Raw genomic sequence first — 27,084 nt, 5'->3', positions numbered from 1 at the left:
TGTCCTTTCCCATGGCGCACCCTGACTCACCTGTTGGACAGGTAGGGGGAAGGGGAGAGTAATCAGCCTTACCTGCTCGGAGGTAGGGTGGGGCAAGACACACCCCATCCCTCCCATTGGTTCTTTCCTTAGTCTTACTGACAGTTCCTTGCCCAATCAGGAAGAAGTAACTTTCAATCTGCCAATAGGTGCGGAGTTAGGATGGAACCTCAAGTTGGAGACCGTCCCTAGGGCCGAGTGGCAGTCCCTGAGGCCAATGGTCAGCGGATAAACAGAGGCGGCGGGGCAAGGGGACTGGACGCGAGACTCCACCCCCTCGAAGGGACAGTCTGGCGAGGCAGCCAGTGAGCCCACATCGGCGGGTGGGCGTCGCCCTTGGGGGCGGAGCTACGAGGGGGCGAGAGGCGTGGCTTGGCTGTCAGGTCCCTTCGCCTTTTGTTCGGTTACTGAGTTGCTGCCTTGGCCAGAGTCCGGAGCAGCCGCCGCCCGAGCGCGCCGATCTCAGTTCGCAGCCCGCGCCGGCTCCCATCCCGGCCCGACCCCTACCCAGCCCGGCCAGGCTCCAAACGCAGGTGCGGACGATCGGGGGGCAGGTATCGCTGGGGCGAGGGAAGGGTAGCGAGAGGCCGAGAGGCCGAGAGGCCGATCCTCGTCGTCACTGGGCAGGTAAGGGCCGGAGCCAGGGAGCGCCACCCTGCACTGGCGACAGGGGGCGCGCTGGGGTCCTGGGCGCTGCTACCAAGCGGGCGCGAGGTGTTCCGGCGGAGCGCGACTGGGGGCTCGGGGAAAGGGCGGGGAGGGGTCAGGGCAGGTGCCTCTGGATCGCGCCTCCCCCGGGGCCCGCGGAGCTCTCTCGACGCCGCGTCCCTGACTCTGGCCCTGCCTCTTGCGGGGGAGACTTTCACCTGCTCGGCCTGCTTCCCAGCGCTCACTCTGTAGTCAGGAATTTACTGTTTGGGAAACTTGCTGCCGCTGGTCTCTTTGGGGCCACCCTCACCCCACCTCAAGCGTCATCCTCGCTTTCCCTCCCTCTCTACTCCCCCAGGCCTGGGTGGGGCCCTATTGTCTGCGCCCGGTTTGCCCAACTCTGGGGGCTGAGCGCACATTTTCCCAGCGACGCGGGCCCCACCTGCCAAGCAGGTGAGCACAGGGAGTCCAGAGGCCCTGCCCTCCAGCTCTGCGAACCCAGTCGGGACTGTACCTGCGGCGCCTCCCTCGGCTCCCCTCCCTGGGTGCCGGGCTCTTAGCTCTGCCATCGGAGGCGGGATGGGATGGCAGTGGGATTGGTGCTGGGCCCGGCTCCCCCGCGCAGCCGGTGTCTGGCACTCGCGTCCAAGAACTGGGGTCTGGGCGAAGGGGTCGTGCACGTCTGGAGAATTCACCCGCCCAGTTACCGCAGCTGAGGCTTCCAGAGTGTTGATTATGGGAACAGGACTATCCTTGCTCTCTATCCCCTTCTTGGCGGAAAAAATCACCCCAAACAAACTTTTCAGGAAGAAGTATTCACCGCAGCTTTCCCTGGGGCTTTGCCTGCCTCCTGGCCCGGGGCTTCCCCCCAGGCTTAAGGGGTCCTTCCCGGAGCAAAGTCCCCTCCCCCAGTCGGCCAGGCTGAACCTGGGCTAGTGCCTGCGTTGTGACCCCGTCCACCCTGCCCCCACCTCCATCCTGTTTGCTGGGCCCCTGGGGGCTGAGATGGGGGCCGGGGTAAGAAGGGAGGCGGTGGGTGGGCCAAAGGGGAAACAGCTTCTTCCTTCTCTTCCTGCCTCCGGGGACCACCACACCCCCCTCACAGGAGGCCTGCGCTAGAGGCTCGCTCCCGATCTCTGCCCCCCTCCCCAGGAATGGGGGTGGGGCAGGGCCGGGCCAAGCTGACTGAGGGTGGGGGGGGAGCGATTGCTCTGGTCTTTTTTTTCTCCGTCCCATCCCCCACGTCCTTTAGCTGGCTGGTGACTGAGTCCGAAAAGCGGAGCGATGGGGCTGGATTTCCATTAGATTTCTAGGTTTGCGAAGGTACATTCCTTCTGGAGTTTTTTGCACCCACCCCCTTTCCTGAGAGAGTTCGAAGGGGAAAGGAGGAAGGCTTCAGCGGAGACGGTTTCAGGCAGAGCTGCTTTCGCCGCCGCTGCCCGCCCCCTCCTCCAGTTTCCTAAGAGCCCCTTCCCTGGCCTCCTTGGGGGAACCGAGTGGGGAATGTAAGAGCCAGGTTCTCCTTCATTCCTGGGATGAAGGGAAGATTCGGGGGATCAGGGTTGCTTGCTCTGATTCGCTTGGGAAGACCCTTCCTAACCTACAACTCTACCTTGGGGGTAGATGGGGGAGTGGGGGTGAAAGTCAGAACCTGCCCCGCCCCCCAGGAGTGCCCTGGGTCAGGGGAGTCCCGTGCCTCTTCTGCTCCAGTGGGTGTCACAAGGGCAAGGAGTTTGGGCAAAATAACCTGTTTTCCCTCTTCTCTGCCGAAGTGGAGGAGGGGAAGGCATTGTAATTACACTGGTTAGATGATTAGTTTAGCTAATCTGTTTGTGGCTGCGATGAAAAGATAATACTGAGGTGAGGAAGTATTGCTAGGAGGAGCAAACCAGCTACTTAGTGGACTGGAGGGAGGGGGGAAAAGGTAGGATCCAAGAGGTCACTTCTTGCTAGATCAAACCTCAGCTAGAGTGACAGGAGCCCTCTCCCTCATTTCTCCCGGTCCCACCCGAACCCCAGTTACACCCCATTTCCTCTGGAACCTCTGTTTGGGCTGCCAAAGATGAGGCTTTGAGAATGCATTGTGTGGGAATAAAAGGGTACTGATCAGGCAGGTACAGGTGAGGGGGTTCTTTCCCTGGCCTGGGAGTGCTTGGGGGAAAAGAGCCACCTTAGAATGAGATGGGGGTAGCTGACTCCTTTACAGAAGAGCTGTTATTTGGACAGATGTTATAGTGGGGCAGTTTTGAGCATAGGGATTTAGACTTGGTTTGAGCTAGGTTTGGTTCCCAGCTCTGTCACTCATTTCCCATTGGACTAGTCACTTCACCTGTCTGAACCTCAGTGATCTCCTGGGCAAAAATGGTAACTTAAAAGACAAGGGACTACTTACAAATTCCGAGCACTTTCATGAATTGTTCTCACTTAATCCTTACGATCATCTCTCTAGGCAAGCATCGTTCACCATTCTACAGGTGAGGAAATGGAAACTTAACTCAAGGGAGTTAAGTAACTGTCCAAGGTTGCGCAGCGAGGCCTGAGCAGGGCCACAGCTGGCGTTTGGGTCCTTTGGCTCCATGCCCAGAGCTCGTCGTCCTGCTGCATCACCCCACTGAGGCTCTGGGAAGAATTTTTCTGCCATTGCTTTTTTTAAGAGCCTCTGCTTGGGAGTCTGGGGAGATGAGAGTTCAAAAGGGCCCAAGATGGTGTGTGTGGGTGGTGAAGGTGGGGGCAGGTTTGTCAGGGGTGACTCATGTCCCAGCCTCTAGCCTTCTGAAACCTCCCTGCTCCATGGCTTGGTTTTTGGTGGAGGGGGCTGTTTCCCAAAGGCCAGGGGCTGTGGCGGATGTGTGGAGGAGGTTATGACAGGGAGAGGAGGGCAGGGGTCAAAGCTGCTGCTGCCTCCCGGCTTGAGCTGGGCAGAACCACGGACTTTTCTGGGCTTGTCCTTGTATAGGAAGTGGGAGTTGTCTGCTTTGCTGGGGGCTGGGGCTGTGCCAAGCAAGTCGGGGGGAGAAGGGTGGGGGGAGCTGTTCCCTGGGGAGTAGAGAGAAATGAGAGTCAGATTTAGGACTGGGCCAGTGTCCTACTGGACTCTACCAGTCAGCGCTGCCAGGCTGCTCTTGGGCAGGAAGTTGGCTGTCCTCAGCTTTGGAGCTGGGAGCCCTGGGGGCTGGGAGTAGATTTTCTGCTGCTGAGAAGGCCTTTCTGGTCATGGGGGTGGGGTCAGCAGAGCCTTGGTCCTGAAGGGAGGGGCTGGTGTCCCTGTCCTCAGACCCGCCTGGCTCTGGCATGTCTGCCAACTGGGCACCTGACACCCGGACGGACCTGGGAAATGGGCCTCTATCTGTGTCAGTATAGCCTGGGTACTGAGCCTATTGGCCTTGGGCTTCCAGATCACTTGAGGTCAGGAGGGGACCCTAGGCATGGGGAATTACTGATCCTGGAGAAGAGAAGAGTGAGGGGAGTTGATGTGACAGACAAGGAAAGAGAATGAACTCAGTCTTGGCTGATTGATACAAAGAGGGTGACAGGCTCGCTGTTTTCCACCCTCACCTCCCCCCCACCTCCCACCCAGAATACAGAAGCCATCAGGACTCTTCTTTTTAATCTTTTTTAAAAAATTTATTTATTTTTAATTGAAGGATAATTGCTTTACAGTATTGCATTCATTTTTACCAAACACCAACATGAATCATCCATAGGTTTACCCATGTCCCCTCCCAACTTGAACATCCCTCCCACCTCCCTCCCTCCTTTTTCTTCCTTTTTTTTTTTTTCCACCTTTTTGACACATAGGGGTCTTAATTCCCTGACCAGGGATTGAACCCACACCCCCTGCCTTGGAAGGCAGAGTCTTAACCACTGGACCACCATGGAAGTCCCCAGGATGCTTATGGAAGGAATGGAGGCTAGACAGGAGGAAGGACTTCCCACCTGTTAGAGATGAGGTCTTGAGTTGATGAGTAAGAGGGAGATGCCCCTGGAGGCTCAGAGTTGACTCTCCTCTGAAGGGAATGAAGCAGGGCCCCATCCATGTGAGTTGGGGAGGGCCAGCCTACCCCAGGAGAGCAGGCAGGAATCACTACTATCTGGGGGCAAGTCTGAAGTCTGGTGGGTCCCTCCTGGGGACACTTTTAGTCTTGTGTCTTTTGGAAGGAGAGACCTGGTTCAGAGAGGGGCAGGGAGCCATGAGCCACTTACCCACTGACCCCTGCGAAGAGAAAGAGCAGTGTGACTGGGGCAAGTCATCAGGGTTTGTGTCTCTGCAAGGGACACCATGAGGCCTGCCTCCTGGGACATGGTTGAATCTGGTGGAGGTCTTGGGAGGCATGGACTGCCCTGATTTCCAGCAGCTTCTTTGGCCAGGCCAAAGAGAAAACTCTCTAACCACTCCCCCTTTGCTCAGCCTCTTGGCACCTCAGCTGTTGGGGGCCCTCAGGGCAGGAAGCTCAGCTTTCTGTGACCTACAGAGTGTGGGTTAATAGGTCAGCTATCTTTCCTCACTGTGGGGACAGCAGATCCTTGTCTCTGGATTCTTGTCTCTGGCAAGTGGCAGGCACGGGGGACAATTGAGACAGGGCTGGGCAGTCAATACACTGTTTATTTGGGGGTGAGTGGAGGTTGTACTCACTATGACTGCCCCTCCCGCTTGGTTGAAAAAGTAATATCTGCTCACTTGCAAAATAGTTGGGAAGTTTAGGAAAGTTTATGATAGAAGAAAAAAAGTCATCCATAATCCTATCCTTTGAGGCATCTACATTTCTTCTAACATTTCTTTCCCTCCTCTTTTCTTATCATCCTCCTGCTTCTCAGCCTTGCTCTCGGATGATCTCATGCTGTGTATACACATAACAAATTTTAGCCAAACCTTTATCCAAATCCTGGTTTTCTCCAGCAGATGCTGAACAGGGAAGTAACAGTTGGATCTTTCTTGCTTTTCCAGGAGAATGTAAGGCAGCAATCCCTGCAGAATGAAACCCAGGGGAATCACAGCCTGAGGAGTGGACACGAGCTGGGGTTGGGCTCCCCAGACCCCCCTGGGGTGGTTGGGTGGGGGCAGCAGGCACTTGTGTATTGAGATATGTCACTGACACAAGTGAGTCTTTAGCGGTTGTTTCCTGAGGCTGGTAAAGCGTTTTTCCATTCCCAGGAGTCTTGGTTTGGGGTCATCTGCTAGTTTAGGATTTTTGCCCACCCAGGGTCCCCAGCAGGGAATGGATCTCCAGCTGGAGTCCTCTCCAGGGGAGCCCGGAGGTTCCCAGGGTCCAGCCACCTGGCGGGCATTTCCCTCTCCTCCAAGTCCCCTTCATTTTCCCACCCTGGTTTGTTTGCTTTGGGCAGGAGCCCAGAAGGAAGAAAATAAACAGCAGCTGGGTCGGCCTGACCTGAACCTCCTCCACCCCCAGCCAGGCCTGGGCCGCTGCTCGGGCTGTCCTCCAGACCGGAAGTGAGGGGTTTCCTCCGGAAGCTCAGGATGGGCTTCTGTCTTCTCCTGTCCCCGGAGCCCTGGCCATGGCTGATGCCCACCTCAGTCTCTGCCCATTTGGAATGACCAGTCTGATGGGGGAGACCACAGTTTTGGCCAGGGAACATCTTGTCCACGGGTGGGGGTGTTTCTCCTGGAGCCATTAGTCTGAGGGGAGTGGCCTCGCTGGGAAGCCCCAGCCTGACCAGGGGGAGACAGGGCTCTCAAGGGAAGTAGTCACGTCTCTGTACTTCTAGAGTCTGTTTCTGTCTGTGCTTGAGACCGCTGGCCAAATCTCTGCTGGAGCCAGAGACAGAGTGAGGAAGGGTGGGGGCTGGTGACCCTGCAGAGCCCAGCCTCTCCCCTGGGGCTGCTATGTGGGGAATGTCCAGGCCTGACTGACCTGCCCGCCCCCTGACAGCAGACCGTAGCACATGTGACCGGGGACAGGGGCAGCACTGTTTCTGCCCCTGGCCTCCCCTCCCAGGACCTGGATATAACTCATCCTCCCCAACCACACCCTGTCCCCCAACCCTAGGGGCTCTGGCCTAGGACAAGGAGGCAACTCTCCTAGCCCTTATCTGAGAGGTCAGGGAAGAGAAGCCTGGGTCTTAATCTTGGGTGTGTGTACATGCATGCTAAATCACTTTAGTTTTGTCTGACTGACTGCGACCCTATGGACTGTAGCCTACCAGGCTCCTCTGTTCTCGGGATTCTCCAGGCAAGAATACTGGATAGGTTGCCATGCCCTCCGGCAGGGGATTTTCCTAATCCAGAGGTCAAACCTGTGTCTCCTGCATTAGCAGACAGGTTCTTTACCACTAGCATGCCCTGGGAAGCCCCTGGAGTACTGGGTCCTAAAAAGCAGGCTGACTGCCAGCTACCTTACTGGGCCCATCTTTGCTGGCCTCCTCTGCAACTTCTTTGCTTTCCTAATGGAAGGACACTTGCCTGGGTCCTTCCTATCAACAGAGGCCTTCTGCAGTCATGGTTGTGTACCATTCACGCAACTTACAACGGTCTGAAGAAAGCATTGTCTTGATTGTCTCCACTTTATCTTTGGCTGTGCCGTTCAGCATGTAGGATCTTAGTTCCCCGTCCAGGGGTTGAACCCGTGCCCCCTGCAGTGGAAGGGCGGAGTCCTAACCCCTGGACTGTCAGGGATGTCCCTGTCTCCACTTTACAGAGGAGGAATATGAGGCTTCAGGAAATCACATGACTTGCCCAAGGGCACATGGCCAGTGTGAGGTGGGGCTGGATGGAGCTCTCCCCTGACTCCGCCCTGTCCTCGGTCCCCTTCCTCTGCCTGAGCCTGTGATCTGCATCTGCAGTGTTCTGACCTCTGGCCCAAGGACCTTCTGGAAGCCCTGCCTGCTCTACTGGAACGTTTCTGAGCCAGATCCCAGCACACCTCTCGGGCAACCAATTGCTCTTCTGATTTCCAGATGTCTGATTGAAACTTGATGTCATACAGCCCAGCCCAGCTGGCTGGGGAAGGAGCCTGTAGCTCTGGTGGGAGTTTTTTATGTATTTTTAATTTTTTAATATTTTTGGCCATGCTGCACTGCACATGGGATCTAGTTCCCTAACCAGGGATCGAACCTGTGTCCCCTGCAGTGGAAGCACAGAGTGCTAACTCCTGGGGAAGTCCTGGGAGTTATTTTTTATTTCAGAGCTGGGCTGCACTCTGCCAGGACAGTCTTGGATTTAGAGTGCCGAGTGACAGCCCACTGGGTTGGCCATGCAGAGGAGGAAGCAGGAGTGGAGGGCAGAGTGCGCCCCAAAGCAGCCTCATTGCTTGCTTGCAGATTCCTGGCCAGTGTGGACCAGTGGGGGAAGGGTCCTTTGCACCCCCTCTCCAGAGCCCCTCTTCTTCTCTCTTCCTGCCCCTTGCGAGGTCCCTTTCCCATCCTGTGATCTCTGAGCTGGCTTCTTCCTCCTGTGTTGCCAACAATAGAACCACTGCTAAACAAAGCGACCCCATTCAGTTCAGAGCCCCGCCCTGTGTCTGGCTCTGCCCGTCTCCGGCCAGGGTGCTTGGGCAGGGCCCACGTCTGTCTCGCCTCCTTCCACCCTGGCTCTGACCAGGGGCATTGTGGTGGGTCTCCAGGTCCAGGGCAGAGAGGGGTGAGACCAAACTGGGTGCGGCCTCCTCCACCCTGGGAACTGCAAAACCAGCACTTTGGTTTCTTGTGAGAGAATTCCCCTGGTTCTCCTGAGGAGTAGGTGAGAAGAGGTGGGGTTGCTTCACAGTCCTGCCTGAGGTCTTACTTAGATCTTTCCTGTGCTGAGAGTAGCTCCCTCCACCATCCTTTCTTCACGAAGAGTTCTGGTGTGTCTTCTCTGAGCTGCTTTCTGCCTCTGACCTTGCCCACCCTCAGCCTTTTCTTGACTGTCGTGGGAATTCTGGCTTTTTATCCCTGGAATTTTAGATATCAACGTCCCTCTGAGATCACCTGGGTCACCCTTTCTGTGGATGAAGCACAGAGACGGACAGCTGTTGCCCAAGGACACACAGTAGTAGCCAGCAGAGCTGGGACTAGAACCTGTGACTCCTGATTTCTGAGCAGCCAGCGCTTGGCTCCACCTGTGCTCCCTTCAGCTCCCTGCCTCGGGTGTCTCTGCAGGTGTCTGGCGTTCTTTCCCTGACCCCAGGGTGTCCCCTCTTCCCCCAGGTGCCCTATTAGGAGTCAGGGGAGGAGGCTGGTTGGCAGTGAGGCAGACCTGGATTTGAGCAGAGCACCACTATTTTTCAGCATGGCGCTTGTTTCCTCATCTGGAAACTGGAATAATCAAATGCTGACCAGGGTTGCTTCTAGGAAGCATGAGATTCATTTGCTAATTAAGACACACGCTCCCACCCCCATCCTTCCACTATGGTGGATCCTTTGACCTCCGTGAGGCCTCTGTCTCACCCTGGGCAGTTGTCCAGCCCTCAGCTTTTCTTAGCTCGAGGCTTGGGCTGGTGGGGGTGCTGAGGGGCCTGCTAGGAAACACCTCTCTTATGGCTAGCCTTGACCTCAAGGGTCCCTTTGGACCTGGGGCCAGTGAGTGGATTGTTCCTTAGGTTCTAGCCAAGGCCTGCATCTCTCACTTGGCTGAAAAGCACCGGGGGTAGGTGATGGTCTTTACTGGGGAGCAGCATTTTCTGGCTCAGATGGGCTGTTTTTACTGATAGGGCTGGAGATACCCAGTTTTGTTTTTTTAATAACTCACTATAGAATAAACAAGAAAAATTATACAATCATCTCAAGAGATGTAGAAAGATCATTTGGTAACATTCAGCAAGCATGGCAGGCAGGCCTGGAACCCAGCCCCAGCAGGGCTTTCCCTTCTGCCTCTGAGTGCTGGTTTGAAATTTTTTTTAGTTTTAGTTTTTTTTTCATTGGAGGATAATTGCTTTACAATATTGTGTTGCTTTCTGCCCTACATCAACATGAATCAGCCACAGGGAGATGTCCAGTTTGTCCTCAGCGAATCTGGCTGAGGCTCGGCGGCCAGATGGCAGCTCAGCTGTCTGCCCAGCAAAGTGGCCTTTGCAGGGTTAATGCAGCTGTCTTTACTGACGCAGTTTCATCTTCCTTCTCCGGGCTCGGATGTCCAAGGCTTCCTGCCTGAATTTTCTCCCTGGGGGCTGCTTGGAGACAGGCTTTCTCCTCCCAAACTCTCCTGTGTTCTCTGTCTTGTCTCTCCAGGGAAGGCAGGAGTGCTGGGCGGGCAGCATGTGCTTAGGGCAGGGGTGAGGGGGAGGACTCCCCCTGAAATAGCTGCATCAGCCTGGAGAGCAGCTGGGCACATCTGGCGGCACCGAGCCTGCTTCAGTTTATCAGCCCGAAACTCTGAGTCACTTAGGGTGATGGGAGGAGAGGGAAGAGGCTCCAGGGAGTGGACCTGTTACAGGTGTGCTGACAGGCAGAGGAGGGGAGGGGTCACCATGAAAGGCGGGGAGACCTGAAGGACTGGCGTCATCCTGGGAGGTGGCGCTGGGCCTGTCCGGGAAGACATCTATGGTGACCTTTGTTCCTGGCGAGGGACCAGGCTCACCAGCCATTGCAGCCTCATCCCTAAATGGTCTCCAACGCAATGGGACGACGGGTTTGAGGTGCCGGGTGCTGCCTCCCCTCTGGGTGGGCCAGCCTGGGGTCTACTTGCCATCTGAAGCCATGCTGGGTGTGCCCAGACCACAGATGGGTGTCACTCACGCCTAAGCCTTGTCCCAGCTGTCATTTCTCTGCTGTGTCCCCTCACCCGGTGGAGCCTCAGTTTCCCCATCTGTCAATTGGGAAGCAGAGCATGTGCTTTGAAACCCACTTGTGAGGATGTTGGCGGTCTTGGAAGGTACCAGGTAGGCCCTCACCGGGATACATCTTCTCTGGTCCCGCTTCCTGGCTGTTGGACTCTGGAGGTCAGCGCCCATGACAAGGGAACTGGACAGGGCAAGTAGGAGTCACCTCCCTGGTCCAGAGTCAGGCCCAGCTATTCATGACCCCCAAGTGCCCCCAAGTCTCTGAATAGTAGCAGTGACTACCCTGACGCCTGCCCCACCCTGCGGAGAGAACACACCCTGGGGGAGTCTGATACCCGGCCGTGGCCACTGACATTGAGCACCTACTGTGTGGCCAGGTGGGCGGCTGGGCTGGTGGTGGGAGGTGGTGCTGCCCTGCCCCATTTTACAGATGAGGATGGGGGTGTAGCTGAGTGGCGAATGGCCCAGGAGTATGTGGCTGAGGTCCGAACTGGTCGGTGGGACTCAGAATTCTGGGGAAGGCTTCTAGGAGCTGGGGTGCTGGAGAGATGGGGTTCCTAAGGCCTGAGCCTCTGGGGTCACTCATGATCCTGCCCCATGTGCAGAAGATTCTGGAGTCTCTGAGGCTCCCAGAGAAACCTGTCTGACTGCTTCCCTGCCCCACCCGCTTTCCCAGTTTCCCACCCAGTGCCTGAGGTGTAGCTGCCTCACCTTGCAGCCCTTTCCAGGAGCCCCAGTGGATGGGGGTGGGCCTGCGGGACCCTAGAAGTTGCTGGAGGCTCTGAGTGACGTCTCTTGCCCTGCGGGTTTGGAGCTGTGGGCCACAAGGTGAGCGAGCCCATTACCGCCAAAATCTTGGCTTTTTCTGCCCATCGAAGCTGAATTAAAAAATACAGAGATAGAGCTTAGAGGAAATAGAAAGGAAGCTTTAATCCTCAGCCGGCAGAGGGGGAGAACACAGTAGGTTTGTGCCTCAAGAACTGTTTCCCCCCTTCCATAAAATCTGAAGGGTTATATAAAATGAAGGCTCGCAGTCACGGGTAGGTGATGAGGAACAAGCGTATAAGGATTTTGTATCCTCTTCTTGCATTGTTTCAAAAGCAGTCGTAGGCTGGCATCAGGTAGCCTGGTAATTGGGTCTGGCAGTCACAGTCCCAAAGCCCAGGGATTGAGTCCATTGTCTGTTGTGTATTGTAGTGTGGCCTTCTTTCTGTAATGCAAAAAGAGAAAACTATCAGGGGTGGTCTGCAAAGAGAGGGCCGGGAAGGTGAGCACCAGATACAGGAGGTAATTAGCATAAAATCAAAGGATGATAGGCACAAAATATAGCTTAAGTGGAGTTAGGGGGCAGAAAAGCAAACTTAGACTACAGGTTTGTTGTTCAGTCATTAAGTCGTGTCTGACTCTTTGTGACCCATGGACTGCAGCACCCCAGGCTTCCCTGTCCTTCACTGATTAGGAACAGTTAAAGTGAAAACTAGGGGTAAATCTGGCCTGCTCACTCTTCTCTTTATGTTCTTTGTTCTCAAGAAAGAAAACAAAAACTCATTCTTCTTTGCTCCTTTTCACTGCAATAAACCCAGGGTTGGGTTGGAGCATCTGGCCTTTTAAGGCACCTTTCCCCCAGGGTTCATCCCACCCTGGGCTGGAGGTCGGAGATACAAGCCCAGGACTCACACCGGGTGTCCCACCCTGGGCAGTCCTCCCTGGGTTGGTCCCTTCTGCCTCCCATCCTCCTCCACAGCCCACTGGGGCCCTTGGGGCCATGGTTGGGGAAAGGGGTGACGGGCAGGGCCTGGGGAGAGGCTGGAAATGGGAGCCGTGCCAAATGATGGGATGTCCCACCTGGTCAGCTAATTTCCTGCCCCTCTTCTGTGTCCCCAGCAGCCACCATGGAGGTGATGAACCTGATTGAACAGCCCATCAAGGTGACCGAATGGCAGCAGACATATACCTACGACTCTGGCATCCACTCAGGGGCCAACACCTGTGTGCCCTCGGTCAGCAGCAAGGGCCTCATGGAGGAGGACGAGGCCTGTGGGCGCCAATACACGCTCAAGAAGACCACCACCTACACCCAGTCGGTGCCCCCGGGCCAAGGTCAGGATCCCTGGGGACTCTTCCGTGGGGCTATCCCAGCAGAAAAGCAACTGGCTCCTGGAGGGAGGTCAGGGTCAAAGGAGGCAGACCTCAGGGGGCTCCCAGTCTTCGGAGGGAGGCCCAGCGCCAGTGCTTAGACCCAGCAGTCTGAGGGAGGAGGCACAGCATCTTGATGGCGCCCCCCATCCCCAATCTGGGAGGGAGGCAGATTCCCCTTCCATGAACCTCTAATGAGAAGGGAAGGCATAGACCCTGCACACCAGTCTGATGGAAGAGGCACAGTCCTTCTCGAACGTAGAGAGTGCTGAGGAGGCACCCCTGCTACCCTCAGGGAACCCAGAGGCTTGGGGAAGACACAGTCCTTCTGCTCCAGGAGCCTCAAGTACTCAGCAGGGGCAGAGTCCAGTTCTGGGGCTTGGTCAGGGTGGGGATGCCTGCCAGCCCAGGGTGCCCTGCCTCTCTGGGGGAAAGGAAGATCCAGTCCCATCTGTAGCCCACAGATGGCTCTAGGGCCCTGAACGGTGCGGTACGGTGAGCCTTGAGAGCTGAGGAGGGTGGAGAATAGGTGGTGGGAGCCTGGGCCATTGCAGTGCTCAGCCTCTGCACCCCGGGAGCTCCTCCTGACAGCACGCAGAGGCCTCTCGGCGTGGCGGGGCCAGGCATTGTGTTGGTTGCGAAAGTGCAGTGTCCAGGAGGCAAAGCTATGTGGGTGTCCCCTCCTTCCCAACTAATGGGAGTGGGGAACCTCTGTCTCCCTCTCCTCTGGGCTTTGGGACACTCACCATGGCACGGCTGCCTGGGAAACTGGGGTACCTGACTCTGGGACTTCCAGACCTTCCAGGCGTTGGAGCCTGGACTGAACTGAGAGCCCTCCTCCTGTTTCGTGAATCCCACAGTCCCAGCTTGCCCTGTCATCCGTTGTATTCTAGTGGGTGACCCTCTGGGCCTCTATTTGCTGCTGCTGCTGAGTCACTTCAGTCATGTCCGACTCTTTATGACCCCCATAGACTGTAGCCCTCCAGGCTCTTCTGGCCATGGGATTCTTCAGGCAAGAATACTGGAGTGGGTTGCCATGCCCTTCTCCAGGGGATCTTCCTGTATCTCCTGCGTCTCCTGTGTTACAGGCAGATTCTTTACCGCTGAGCCACTAGGGAAGCCCCTGGGCCTCTATTTAGCTGACCATATAATGGGAGAATTGCCTCCTTTGGGGAGATTGAGGGTGTAATTAGAATCATGAGATTTCAGGGTTGGAAAGAGACAGAGGTTGTATCATTCTACCCCTACCTGATTGTTAAGGGAGGGGCATAGAGTCAGGGTTGGGTCCTGGAGTCGGGCTGTCTGGGTTCGGGTCCCAAGCTGGGTTCTTATAACCTCTGTGTCTCAGTTTTCCCATCTGTAAAGTGGAGATAATAATAGTCCTTGCCTTGTAGGGTTGTAAGATTAAATGAGAAAAATATAAGGACAGCACTTAATTCACTGCTGGGCACATAATAAGTATAGGCATAGGACTTCCATGGTGGTCCAGTGGTTAAGGCTCTGCGCTGCTAATGCAGGCAACACGGGTTCGATCCCTGAGTGGGGAACTGAGATCCCACATGCTGTGCAGTGTGGCCAAAAGACCTTTAAAAAAGTATAGGCACACATTTTTTTTTTTTTTTAACAGATTGAAGATTTGTGGTAACTGCATGGATCAAGTCTATATGCGCCATTTTCCCAGCAGCATTTGCTTACTTCATGTCTCTGTATCACATTTTAGTAATTATTGCAATATTTCAAACGTTTGCATGATGATCCTCTTTGTGATGGTAATCTGTGATCAGTGATCTTTGATAAAGCTGCTATGACTTGTTGAAGACTCAGATGATGGTTATCATTTTTTGGCAATAAAATATTTTAAAATTAAGATATGTGCATTTTTTAGACACAATGCTGTCGCACACAAGATAACTACAAATAGTGTAAACATAACTTTTATATGCACTGGGCAACCAAAAAATTCATGACTCACTTTACTGCAATATTCACTTCTTCATTCTAGTGGTAGGGAACTACATATCTTTTATATATTATATAAGCATAATATATTTTAGGTATGCCTGTACTCAAAAAATGTTAACTATTCTTTTTGATAATATAAACTCTGACCTTGTTTTTATTGATATGTGTCAGGCACATGCATCCTTTCTTTTAAGAACAACTCACACCTATTATGTCATTTAATTCTCATAAGAATTCCCTGTGATGAATGGAATAGGAGGTGCCCCATTTTACCGCTGATGGCCTAAGGTGATGATGACCTCCTCAAGGTCACTGGTTAAAGGCAGAACTGCGAGTGGTGGCCTGGAAGTCAGCCCAGAGAGCCCAGATGGGATGCCTGCTCCCCAGTGTCCCCCTGCCCGCTCCCTGCAACTCAGTCCCTGTCTGCTCGCCCCCAGGTGACCTGGAATACCAGATGTCCACGACTGCTAGAGCCAAGCGGGTGCGGGAGGCCATGTGTCCCGGTGTGACAGGAGAGGACAGCTCACTGCTGCTGGCCACCCAGGTGGAGGGGCAGACCACCAACCTGCAGCGGCTGGCCGAGCCATCCCAGCTCCTCAAGTCGGCCATCGTGCATCTCATCAACTACCAGGACGACGCTGAGCTGGCCACCCGGGCCCTACCTGAGCTCACCAAGCTGCTCAACGATGAGGACCCGGTCTGTGAGGGCCTGGCCAGGCTGGAGGCAGGGCAGGGAGGGGAGAGTCAGGGGTCTGCAGGAGAGGGCCCTACCTGGGGTGGAGAGAGATCATTAACCCAGAGCCTCATCAGTGGGAAGTCTGACCTGGGTCTGTCTGAGCTTTGTGGAGGTGTCTCCTGGCCCTTCCTTCTCACAATGGCAGCCATCTCGGCCCCGTCTGCTCACTCCCTCCCCTCCTCCTTCTTACCCCGCAAGGTGGTGGTGACCAAGGCGGCCATGATCGTGAACCAGCTGTCAAAGAAGGAGGCGTCTCGGCGGGCGCTGATGGGCTCGCCCCAGCTGGTGGCGGCTGTCGTGCGCACCATGCAGAACACCAGTGACCTGGACACGGCCCGCTGCACCACCAGCATCCTGCACAACCTCTCCCACCACCGCGAGGGGCTGCTTGCCATCTTCAAGTCGGGCGGCATCCCTGCCCTGGTCCGCATGCTCAGGTACCCACCCCTACTCCCTGCAGGAGCCCGGGGTGTCCCCTCCCTTGAACTTCCCTGGTCTTTCATACATTTATTGAGCACCTACTATGCCAGGTGCGGAATCACACCCAGTCCTCATGCTCAGCTGCTCACAGCCTAGCAGGGGAGACAGGCAGGTAACTCTCAGGTTATTTATCAGGATACAGTGTGGATGAGGGCAAAGGTGTGCCCAAGATTGGTCAGTGGAGCTCCAAGAAGCTGTTCACTCTAATGGCAGGGGGTAGAAAGAGGAGTGGACTTTGACTGATGTAGATGACGGGAAGAGTATTCCAGGCAGAGGGAACAGCCTGTGCAAAATCCCTTGCCGCCTTTATCTTTCCCTGCCTTGCAATGTTGAATGGCCTTTTTCCCGATCCCCATACCCAGCTGCGAGTTCCTTAAGGGCGGAGATACTGATCTTACTCCTCTCTGAGTCCCTCGCAGGCCTTTCTAGCATGATGCCTTCCACATGGCAGTTACTCAGGGACAGGGGTCCAGGGGACCAACTCAGTAGGGACAGGTATGCTTAGCACCGAGCTGGGAGTCCAGAGCAAGAGGAGTCATGGTCTCAGTGGAGAGAGGAGAGGTGCTGCGTGCTCTGTTCATAGAAATGAGACTGGACTCAAGGGACAATGAAATTTTAGTAAGGAGCTGTTTCCTGCAGAGCTTTCCTGCAGGAGGTGACCCACATTTACCTGGAACCTGACTCATGTGAACCCTCTACCCCCATCCCAGCTCCCCTGTGGAGTCGGTCTTGTTCTATGCCATCACCACACTGCACAACCTGCTGCTCTACCAGGAGGGTGCCAAGATGGCAGTGCGCCTGGCAGACGGGCTGCAGAAGATGGTGCCCCTGCTCAACAAGAACAACCCCAAGTTCCTGGCCATCACCACCGACTGCCTGCAGCTCCTGGCCTATGGCAACCAGGAGAGCAAGGTGGGCTGAGCCCTATTGTCCTCTCACAACCATGTGCTTGCCCCCATCCAAGACCTGCATCCCCTATGCCATCCCCCTCCATCCAACTGCAGCTTCACGTCACTACTTCCTTACTCTTTTTAGGTTAAATATATATGTAAATTCTGATGTAATGTTTCATCATACTACTGAATATTTTGAGGATAAGGGAAAGAAAAAATTATCCTCACACAACCGTGTGCTTCCTCCAGTGCTTTCCTGTGGACATTTTTTATACAGTTGTAGTCATAGAAATTTACAACTTTACATGTTTTCTATTAATGCATGATATTAAAATTATTATTATTGTTTTTTGCTACACTGTCCTCAAAACCACCCTTTATAAGAGCAAATAACATTTCATTAAATGGAGGCTCCAGACTTTATCCTGAGGAAGGGCATCTGAGTTGCTCCTGATCTTCCATTTTTATGAACAATGCTGTAATGAACATATTCAAGACACAGTTTTTCCCAAAAAGTAGGAATTGTTTTCATCAGTAGGGCTAAGGATTTTTAATATTTCTAAGCTTTTACAAAAACTGCCAGGTACTTTCCAAAAGGATTGCCTTATTTACAATGTCATCAGCAGCAGTGTATGTTAGTAGTCTCACCTCATCCTTGCCAGCATTGTGTATTATCATTTTTTTCAATATTTGGCTTATTTAATAGTCACAAAAGCTCAGGCTTTGGGTGAAGCTCAGTAATAACAGCTCTGTTACCTACCCCCCTTCCTTCCTTGTTCCTTACCATAGACCCCATCTGTCTCACACTCATTTCCCCCCTCCCCACAGCTCATCATCCTGGCCAATGGAGGACCCCAGGCCCTCGTCCAGATCATGCGCAACTACAGTTATGAGAAGCTGCTCTGGACCACCAGCCGTGTGCTCAAAGTGCTGTCCGTGTGTCCCAGCAACAAGCCTGCCATTGTGGAGGCTGGTGAGTACTGCAGCCCGTGAGGATGGCTCATGTAGCCAGCTGGGAGTGAGCGGGGCCCCTGACCAGCCACCAGGCTCAGTCAGCTGTGCTCCCCCGTGGCTGACATGTGCTCATCTACCCCAGGTGGGATGCAGGCCCTGGGCAAGCACCTGACAAGCAACAGCCCCCGCCTCGTGCAGAACTGCCTGTGGACCCTGCGCAACCTCTCGGATGTGGCCACCAAGCAGGTGAGGGAGGTGATCAGACCTGTGTCCACCTCCTCAGCCATCTTACTGCATCCTGCTTCCTGTCTGGGAGTCTGACCTTAGGAGCCTGTGGCCCCTAAATCTTTTCCACTGTGGCTGAGGCTGGAAGTGCCCTTCATCCCATTAGCTAAAGGCTCTAGTCCCTCTTAGGGGTTTCAGAGGAGGACTAGAGGAAAGGGGCTGATGTATCCAAGCTGGGGTTCAGGTGGTACCAGAGGAACAGTTCTACCCTAGACCTTGGGCAGGGAACAGTAGGGTGCAGGCGATGGCTTGGGGGCCCTGATGGCTAAAAATAACTTAAGGAAAAATGCAGTTTTGGGACAAGTTTTCTGGTTCCTCCTTTAGACCTGTCATTGCTAAGAATTACATCAATAGGCTGCTTATTGAGCACCCGCCATGTTCTAGGCTCAGCTAAGCACCTGGGACACTGGCTTCTTTACCCCTTTTAGTACCTGGAGGTAGAGTGTGGGGCTCGTTGTTAGCTGAAGAAACAAAGGCTCAAGTGGTACATACATACAATGGAATATTACTCAGTCATTAAAAAGAATGAAATAATGCCATTTGCAGCAACGCAGATGGACCTAGAGATTATTATACTAAGTGACTTAAGTTGGACAGAGAAAGACAAAATCTTATGACATCACTTACACGAGGACTCAAAAAAATGATACAAACGAACTGATTTGTAACACAGAAACAGACTCACAAACTTAGAGAATGAACTTCTAGTTGCTAGGGTGAAAATTGGGGGCCAGGGATAGATTGGGAGTTTGGGATTGACATGTGCACACTGATATATTTAAAATAGATAACCAACAAGGATCTCTTGTATAGCACAGGGAACTTTGCTCAGTACTCTGTAATGAGCTAAATGGGAAAAGAATTTGAAAAATAATAGATACATGTATATATAACTGAATCACTTTGCTGTACGCCTGAAATGCAACATTGTTGACCAACTATACTCCAGTATAAAATAAAAGTATTAAAAAGTTTTCAACTATATCCAATGTAAGATAAAAATTTTAACAATGAAGTTTTCAACTGTACTCCAAGAAAAAATAAAAAGGAAAAAAAAATTTTTCATAGAAGAAAAAAAAAAGGAAAGAAGAAACAGGCTCAGGGTGTTAAGAAATGGCCTTGGTCACGGCTAGTAGACTGCAGAGTTGGGATTTGAACTCAGGACTGTCTGTCCCCAGCGTCTGGGGTTTTTATATTTGACCACAAGGCCCACGTGGCTTTCCTTGGGAGAAATGAGGTTTCTGGCTTAGGGATGTTTCCTGAAGGCAGATTTGGCTTGGGGACCACTGAGTGTGCAGCAGCAAAGGCCCAGAAAGGGAAGAAACATATAAAAGTGGTTCAAGTGAGCCACTGAGGCATGGCTCAACAACTTCATTCTGGCCTAGGGGCCTCCCTCAGATGAGTCGAGTTCTGTTGGGTCTGAGGACCCAGAGGAAGGGCCGGAGGGGCTGGAGAAGAGAGAATGGGGCTTAGAGATAGGCTTGGGTTCAGATCTGGCCCATGAGCTGTGGGTCTGTGAGCCAGGCCCTCAACCTCTCTCAGCCCCAGATCCTCCACGGGTAGAACTGCCGTCTCACGGGGTGTTGGCAGGATCGTGGGGTTGAAGATTTTCAGGGCCCAGGGAGTCTGTACTGAGTGGGCTGGAGACCCCCACTTAGGCCATTTCGCTCCCCTGGGCGTATTGGGAAGCCCCTGCGGTTGGGGGTCTACCTCACTCTCCACTGCTTTCCCCAACCCCAGGAGGGCCTGGAGAGCGTGCTGAAGATTCTGGTGAACCAGCTGAGCGTGGACGACGTCAACGTCCTCACCTGTGCCACGGGGACTCTGTCCAACCTGACGTGCAACAACAGCAAGAACAAGACGCTGGTGACGCAGAACAGCGGGGTGGAGGCGCTCATCCATGCCATCCTGCGCGCGGGTGACAAGGATGACATCACGGAGCCCGCCGTCTGCGCCCTGCGCCACCTCACCAGCCGCCACCCTGAGGCCGAGATGGCCCAGAACTCCGTGCGTCTCAACTATGGCATCCCGGCCATCGTCAAGCTGCTCAACCAGCCCAACCAGTGGCCCCTGGTCAAGGTACCGCCCACTGCCCGGTGGGGCCAGGCGAGGGGAGGAGCTCTGAAGACAGGATTAGAGCCTCCACAGTCCACGGTGGCTCTGCTCCTGAGACCCAGAATCCTTCTATCTTGTAGCTTGGCCATCAGCTAGAATAGAGCTTCAGGGTTGAAGGCGCACGAGACCACCCTGGGCGGTCTCATTCAACCGCAGGCTCAGATTTGGTAGGCCTGGGGTGGGCCTGAGACCCTGCATTTCTAACGAGCCCCCAGGTGATTTTGGTGGTCCACGGGGCACAGTCATTATAGAAGGTCTGGACGCTCAAAGTCGTATGAATATGAATGGATGGGTGAGGTCACCCTCATCCATGCATTCTAGCCCCGGAGAAGTGGAGAAGCCCTGAAGGGCTGGCAGCGACCAGAAAGTGAAACCACTTCAGCCCATACTCAGGAACTTGTTCCTTTGGCCGCGTGTGGATGGAAGGGTGTCCGTACTGTGTCATGCGTCCTGCTCAAACTCAGGAAGGATGCTAAAGAGATGAAGGGTAGAGAGGGTTCTGGGGGCACTTGGTGTCTGCCACTGGGAGCCAGGGAACCTGGAGGCTGCCTGGGTAGAGGACAGATGTGTCAGTTCCCTGTCACAGACAGGGGAGGTGAGGGTGAGCCAGGGCAGAGCTATAGGTGTGTGACACCTGGTGCCAGAGAGTGAGGGAGTGACTATAGACGGGGTCTTGTCAGAGGGCACCGGAGCCAGCTGGCAGGGTAGGAGCCTGGGACAGGGACCTCTTTCCAGATCCCACTGCTTCAGCTGGATCACATTGTGAGTGTCACCTACACAAGAGGCTTTGGGGTCAACCCTAGCGAGGACTCCCTGATAATCAGAGTTTGGGAACCATCAGAAAAGCAGGACTATATTGTCCGTGAGGGGGCGTTAAGAGAGAGGGAACAGGGGTGAGGGTCAAGGCCTGGGGGCTGGTGGAATATTCTGGGATGGAGTATCATTTTAGCAGGGGCTATGAGAGGACCATGAGGACCAATGAGATCGTATGGAATAAGGGGCTGGGAGAAGCGTCATTCTCTGAAGACCTTCCAGCACATCCATGGCTGGCCTGGGGGAGAAGAGACGAGGGGGACGGAGGACATGAAGCTGGAGAAGTGGGATCCTCCAGATGTCCACAAAGTGCCCTTGACGGGCGCCCTTTTCCTTGCCAGGCAACCATTGGCCTGATCAGGAATCTGGCCCTGTGCCCAGCCAACCACGCCCCACTGCAGGAGGCAGCAGTCATTCCCCGCCTTGTCCAACTGCTGGTCAAGGCCCACCAGGATGCCCAGCGCCATGTGGCTGCTGGCACACAGCAGCCCTACACGGTAAGTGAGCTGCTGGGGCCTGTGACTGCCCGCCCTCTGTGTGAACGTGTGCGCACATGAGCGCGTGACTAGGGGGGCAAGTTGTGACTGAGGCCAACTCCAAGGACCAGTGAGGTTTGCCAGTGTCCTGGCGGGGGGTGACCACTCCCTAGGCTCAGTGTTGCTATACCCCAATGGCTCCTTTCGTGCAGGATGGTGTGAGGATGGAGGAGATTGTGGAAGGCTGCACTGGAGCCCTGCATATCCTCGCCCGGGATCCCATGAACCGCATGGAGATCTTCCGACTCAACACCATCCCCCTGTTTGTGCAGGTGAGTCTGGGGCAGGTGGGCAGGAGAGGTTTCCCCCAACCCTTGATTTTCCCCACTACTGAAATGGGAATGTTTGAGGCAGTCTGGGCCAAGCATCCCGAGGTCTTTGGAAGCATTTGGAGAAAAGTGGCCACACCAGACACGGTCATTTAGCAAACTCCAGCATGGGAAAGGCTTTCCAAGCTCAGAGGTAAAGGAAGAGTCCACAAACGAAAATAGGAGGTATTCTTAATGTCAGAAACAACATTAAGGTTTTCATGTCAGAAATAGCCTAAAATCATTGAAAAGTAAACAGCAAACTGGGAAAATATTTGCAAACCTCGAAACAGACAAGAGTTTAATATCTTTCATATAAAAGGCTCATTAATAAACCTCAGTAGTTATCTGCAAAGAGGCACATGTAATTAATTCCCAGGTGGTTCATAAACAAACAGTGCTCAAACAACCCCAGGGGTTTAAAAGAAATGAAGCTTACCCCACAGGGGGAGCCCATTTTCCACTATCAAATTGGCAAAGAAAAAAAAAAAAAAGGGAGTGCTTTGTGCTGGTGAAGATGCGATAAAATGGGCAGTCTTATACCCTGCTGGTGGGAAGATAAGGTGGTAAAACCTCTCCAGGAAGCAACTTTGTGATGTGTATAGACAGCCTTGAAAATATTTGTATTCTTTGATCAAGTAGTACAGGTCTGGGACTCTCTCTTTATGAAATAACAATGTAATTTAAAATGTGGCATAGATGTATATGTGCAGCTGAAATTGCACTAACAATAACTGAAAATTAACTGACTGTCCAGTGATAAGAGAATGGTTAAAAAAAGAATGGTCCATTATATCATGCGGACATAGACAATGGTGTGGAAGAATTTTCAGTTTTTGAAACTTTTTCCTTTAATTATTAACGTTCAGAGTAAGGAATCGGTGCTGGTAGCTACTTCCACTTGTGATGGATGAGGTTTTTAAACTTCCACTGTTGTTTTGCTTTGTAGCATTCTCCTTCTCTCTTGAGTACCAATATGAACTCACAGATTTATTTTGTTTGTTTTTTGGCCATGTTTCTTCGCAGGCTTGAAGTTAGTTCCCTGAACAGGGATCAAACCCAGGCCCCCTGCAGCGGGATAGCAGAGTCTTAGCCACCGGCCACTGGGGAAGTCCCTGAATTCATAGATTTTTAAGGAAAAAGGCCACTGGGGAAGTCCCTGAATTCATAGATTTTTAAGGAAAAATTACTGAATAATATGGGAAAATGCTTTATGCTACAATGTCTGATCAAAAAACAGGGATCAGGGACTTCCTTGGTGGTCCATTGGTCAAGACTTTGCCTTCCAGTGTGAGGGGTACAGGTTTGATCCTTGGTTGGGGAGCTAAGATTCCACACGCCTGGAGGTAAAAAAACCAAAAATATAAAACAGAAACAATACCGTAACAAATTTTTAAAAAATGGTCCACATCAAAAAAAGTCTTAAAAAAAAGAATCAAATTTGTGTTTATGACTATGATGAAAATCCAACGGAAAGAAGCTGTGTCTGGGTAGAGGGTTGTGGCGGTTTTTTTAAATTAAAAGAATTTTTAAAAAAATTGGCCTTACCTCAGGGCTTATAGAATCTTAGTTCCCCAAAGAGGGATTGCACCCACTCCCCGGTATTGAAAACACAGAGTCTTAACCACTGGATCACCAGGGAATTCCCTGCGTTTCCTTTCTTTAGATGTTACTTAGACTTTTCACACTTTTTACATGGGCTTGAGTTATATCCAGAAAAGCGGGGCGGAGACTGGCAGGGTGGCGAGGTGCGCTGCTGGCTCGCCTCACGCCCACCCTGCGCCCCCCTCCCCAGCTCCTGTACTCCTCGGTGGAGAACATCCAGCGCGTGGCCGCCGGGGTGCTCTGCGAGCTGGCCCAGGACAAAGAGGCGGCGGACGCCATTGACGCGGAGGGCGCGTCGGCCCCACTGATGGAGCTGCTGCACTCGCGGAACGAGGGCACCGGTGAGGGGCTGGGCTAGGCGCAAGGGGGCCAGGAGGGTGAGGAGGGAGGCTGGGGGCGGGCGGAGGCAAGCACCTGACCTGCCTGGCCTGGCCTTTCCGCTGCTCAGCCACCTACGCTGCTGCCGTCTTGTTCCGCATCTCCGAGGACAAGAACCCAGATTACCGCAAACGGGTGTCTGTGGAGCTCACTAACTCCCTCTTCAAGCACGACCCTGCCGCCTGGGAGGCTGTGAGTATCCTGGGTTGGGTCGCAGTGTCCGGCTGTGCAAGTTGAGTACTGCAACGAGGACAGCACTTTGTCGGGGGCGCGGGGGGTGTGGTGTGGGGGGGCGGTTACCATCTTGTCAGCTTCATAGATTTTAATTTTCTTTCTTTTTTTTTTTTTTTTGGATATGCCGAATGGGGGATCTTAGTTCCCCGACCAGGGTTTGAACCTGGGCCCCTTGCAGTGGAAATGCGGAGTCCTAACCACTGGATTGCCAGGGAATTCCCAATAGATTTTAATTTTATAATTGAATCATTTATGACAATTCCCAGCAGATGAAAGTAATAGATTGGCCCATCTACTGTTTCTGACTACAAAATGGCAATTTTTTGTTCCAACTGATATAAAGTGTTGGGGCAAGAGTGCCTTTCCCTAACTTGCACAAAGGTGCTGTTATAGGCTGATAGCTGCCCCGATCCTGCGTGCGGCCGCTCCTGACGCCCAGTTTCTAGTCCTCTTCCCGCCACTCCCCTCCCCAGGGCTGCTCTAATTCTGCACGTGCCTCCAAGGGGTCTTTGCTTTTCCTTTGGCCCCCGTTTATCTGTTGTTTTTTGGTTGTGCAGCATGTGGGGTCTTAGTTCCCTGACCAGAGATCAAACCTGTGTCCCTTGTTGGAAATGCTCAGAGTCTTAGCCACTGGGCCACCAGGGAAGACCTCCTTGGCCCCTCTAGGGAAACATCTCTTGCTGCTCTTCTCTCCCCGCCTCCCCTGCCCCAGTCCAGAGCCTGTGTTTCCTCCCTTCCCCTCTCCCCTAATGTTGCTCTCTGTCTCCATCCTCAGGCCCAGAGCATGATCCCCATGAATGAACCTTATGCTGATGGTAAGTGGGTGCAGAGTTGCTCAGGACCCTGGAGAGCTGGGGCATAGGGGCGTCCTGTGTGGGTGTGTGTGAGAGAGGGAGCAGCTTTGTGTCCCCAGGGCCAAAGGACCAGTGACAGCCACTGTAGTGTTCACACCAACTCCTGGCCAGGTCCCTGATTTGAAGTCTAGGTCCCTAAGTGGGGGTGGGGGGGGGTCCGGCCCACTGGGACAGGAAGGGGTGGAAGGTGTGGCTGAGGGCTGTCCAGACCCCCACAGGGTAGCCTGAGACCCTTCTCCTTGCCAGACATGGACGCCACCTACCGCCCCATGTACTCGAGCGACGTGCCCATGGACCCACTGGAGATGCACATGGACATGGACGGGGACTATCCCATCGACACCTACAGCGACGGCCTCAGGCCCCCCTACCCAAATGCAGACCACATGCTGGCCTAGCTGCCCAGACCCTAGTATGGCGCCCCCTCCCCTGCTTTGCAGCTCTCTCTCCCCCTGTGGGCTGCTGAGACTTGGGCTTCCCTTCCCTTAGGACCTCCTTCTCATGGGAGGCCTCTCAGGCTTTCCCTGAAACCCTGGCTCCTTTAGCGGGGAGCGAGCGTGGGGCCTCTGGGTGCTGAGCTGCCCCAGGGAAGGCATGCCTCATCTGCCTTGTTCTATTGTCTTTGCTCTGGGCAGCGAGTTCCTGCCCCTTCTGTGGGTGGCGGGCGGATGATGCAGGAGTGGCACGAGCTCCCAGGGGCCACGGGCCTGGCCTGACCCCTCTGTGTCTGCATCCCCCCCGCGCCCCGCCCAGGTGCAGTTCCCCATCTGAGAGGTTCTCCGTGCGGGTGATGGGGCCAGAGACCAAGTGCCTGAACCCGGGCAGCAGGGCTGCAACTTCCTGCCGAGCCCCGTGCCTCCAGAGGTCCTCTGGGGGGTCTTTCTTGGGATGGTGATCTGCTCCTGCTTTTCTGTTCTGGGCCGTGGGTCCAGGGCCTGACACCCCCTTCCCACCCCTGAGGCCCTGGCACTAAAACTTTAGACTCGAGGCACCCACCTTGTCCCCACCCCCTGAAGTTCTCCCCTCCTCCTGGGCTGTCCATCTCCAGGAGCCTGGGCCCCACAGGCTCTGGCTTCTGATTTGGTCATTGAACTCCAACCGTGCTGAGCCCCATGGATCTCAAGGCCCCCATTCAAGGCCAAAAGGCCCAGAATCCAAAGCTTGTCTTGGAAAGTTCAGGGATCCTCTGGGAAGATGGGGTGGAGACACGGAGAGATTGTCCCTGCCCCAGGACTCTGCCTGCTCCCTCCCTGGGATGCTCAGTTGGCTTTGGCCCCTCTTAGGGGAGCCTGGGGACAGCACCCTGGAACCCCCCTCCCGCCCACACAACTACCCTAGCTGACCCCCGAGAAGTGCTCTTGGCTGACCCCTCTGGTGTGCGGTGAGGGGCTTTCTCTTCCTCTTCCTATTTCGAACTCCCCACCACCACCTCCTGCACACGGGTGTTGGGGGCCGGGGGAGGTCCCAGCAGAGTTTTATTATGATCGCTTTATGTTTTTGGTTATTGGTTTTTTTTGTATAGACCAAAGCAAAGAAAATAAAACTAACACACTGATCTGATGGAGGTTGTTTGAGGGAGAGGAATGAGCGGGGCGGAGCTCCCTTAGCCTGGTACCTCCTCGATGGCTGGATCCTGAGTGTCTGTGGCCGCCTTGTGTGTAGAAAAGCCAGGAGGGGGACGAAGCAGAGAGAAAGGAGTGTCCAGGAGCTGGAGTTGATTTAATTAATACATCCAACTCAAAACCTCAGGAGGGGTGAAGAGCTGACTAGAGGTGAGTCCCCACTTTGGAGGACACCAGGCCATATCTATCTCCAGTGGGGAACCTCCATGCTGGCCTTTCAGTCTCCAGCCCTGCTCTTCCCCGCCGTGCAGCCTTAATGATCACTGGCCAATCTCTCCTGGGCAGAACACTCCATGTGGCCTATGGCTTGGAGTCCAGGCTCCTTTCTGGTCTGTAGTGGGCCTGCTCCAGCCTCTGCCCGCCTCCCCTCCCCTGTTCCTGTAGCCAGCATCTTCCAAGCTGTTTCTTGACTCCTGATCTTGGCCCATGCTGATTCCTCTGCTCTCATTTTATCCATCACAGTGTAACTGACAGCTTATGTGACGGTCCTGCACTCATGTCCCCAGATTCTCCTTCCTGGAGAGGGCTGAGTATAATACACGTGTGGCCCCTAGGGGCCTGCTCTCACCACAGCTGTTTCATGTCTATACCTGCCTGGAGCTTGGGCAGCAGAAGGAGGCTGTAGCTTTGTTGGTGGAGGAGCAGTGGCACAGAGGTATTGGGGACAAAGCAGGGAACCCAATTAGGATGAGGCTGTAAGGTGCAGGTGAGAGGTGATGAGACACTGAGCCGAAATCCACTGAGATGAAATGGGAGGGAGAACAGAATTTTTA

The 27,084-nt window shown here is 54.0% G+C and overlaps 1 protein-coding gene across 3 annotated transcripts; it reads left to right on the top strand.

The window, feature by feature from the left end:
- Positions 1–414: 414 nt before the first annotated feature.
- Positions 415–26,244, top strand: LOC122695100 (junction plakoglobin). Of its 3 annotated transcripts, none has more exons than XM_043904583.1 (14): positions 415–572; positions 12,285–12,500; positions 14,936–15,195; positions 15,433–15,671; positions 16,425–16,626; positions 17,436–17,580; positions 17,704–17,807; positions 19,587–19,925; positions 21,116–21,271; positions 21,463–21,582; positions 23,414–23,564; positions 23,672–23,793; positions 24,611–24,650; positions 24,936–26,244. In XM_043904583.1, exons 2-14 carry the CDS (start codon positions 12,293–12,295, stop codon positions 25,085–25,087), a joined length of 2,238 nt encoding a protein of 745 aa, XP_043760518.1. In that variant the 5' UTR covers positions 415–572; positions 12,285–12,292; the 3' UTR covers positions 25,088–26,244. The 3 variants fall into 3 exon arrangements, with proteins under 3 accessions (XP_043760518.1, XP_043760519.1, XP_043760521.1); XM_043904584.1 differs by having other exon boundaries at positions 423–572; positions 12,288–12,500; XM_043904586.1 differs by lacking the exon at positions 415–572 and adding an exon at positions 650–666.
- Positions 26,245–27,084: the final 840 nt, after the last annotated feature.

Source organism: Cervus elaphus, chromosome 5 (genome assembly GCF_910594005.1).
Source record: "Cervus elaphus chromosome 5, mCerEla1.1, whole genome shotgun sequence".
NCBI lineage: Eukaryota > Metazoa > Chordata > Mammalia > Artiodactyla > Cervidae > Cervus > Cervus elaphus.
The sequence above is the reverse complement of the archived record's forward strand: the minus strand, read 5'-3'. Positions and strand labels throughout refer to the sequence as shown.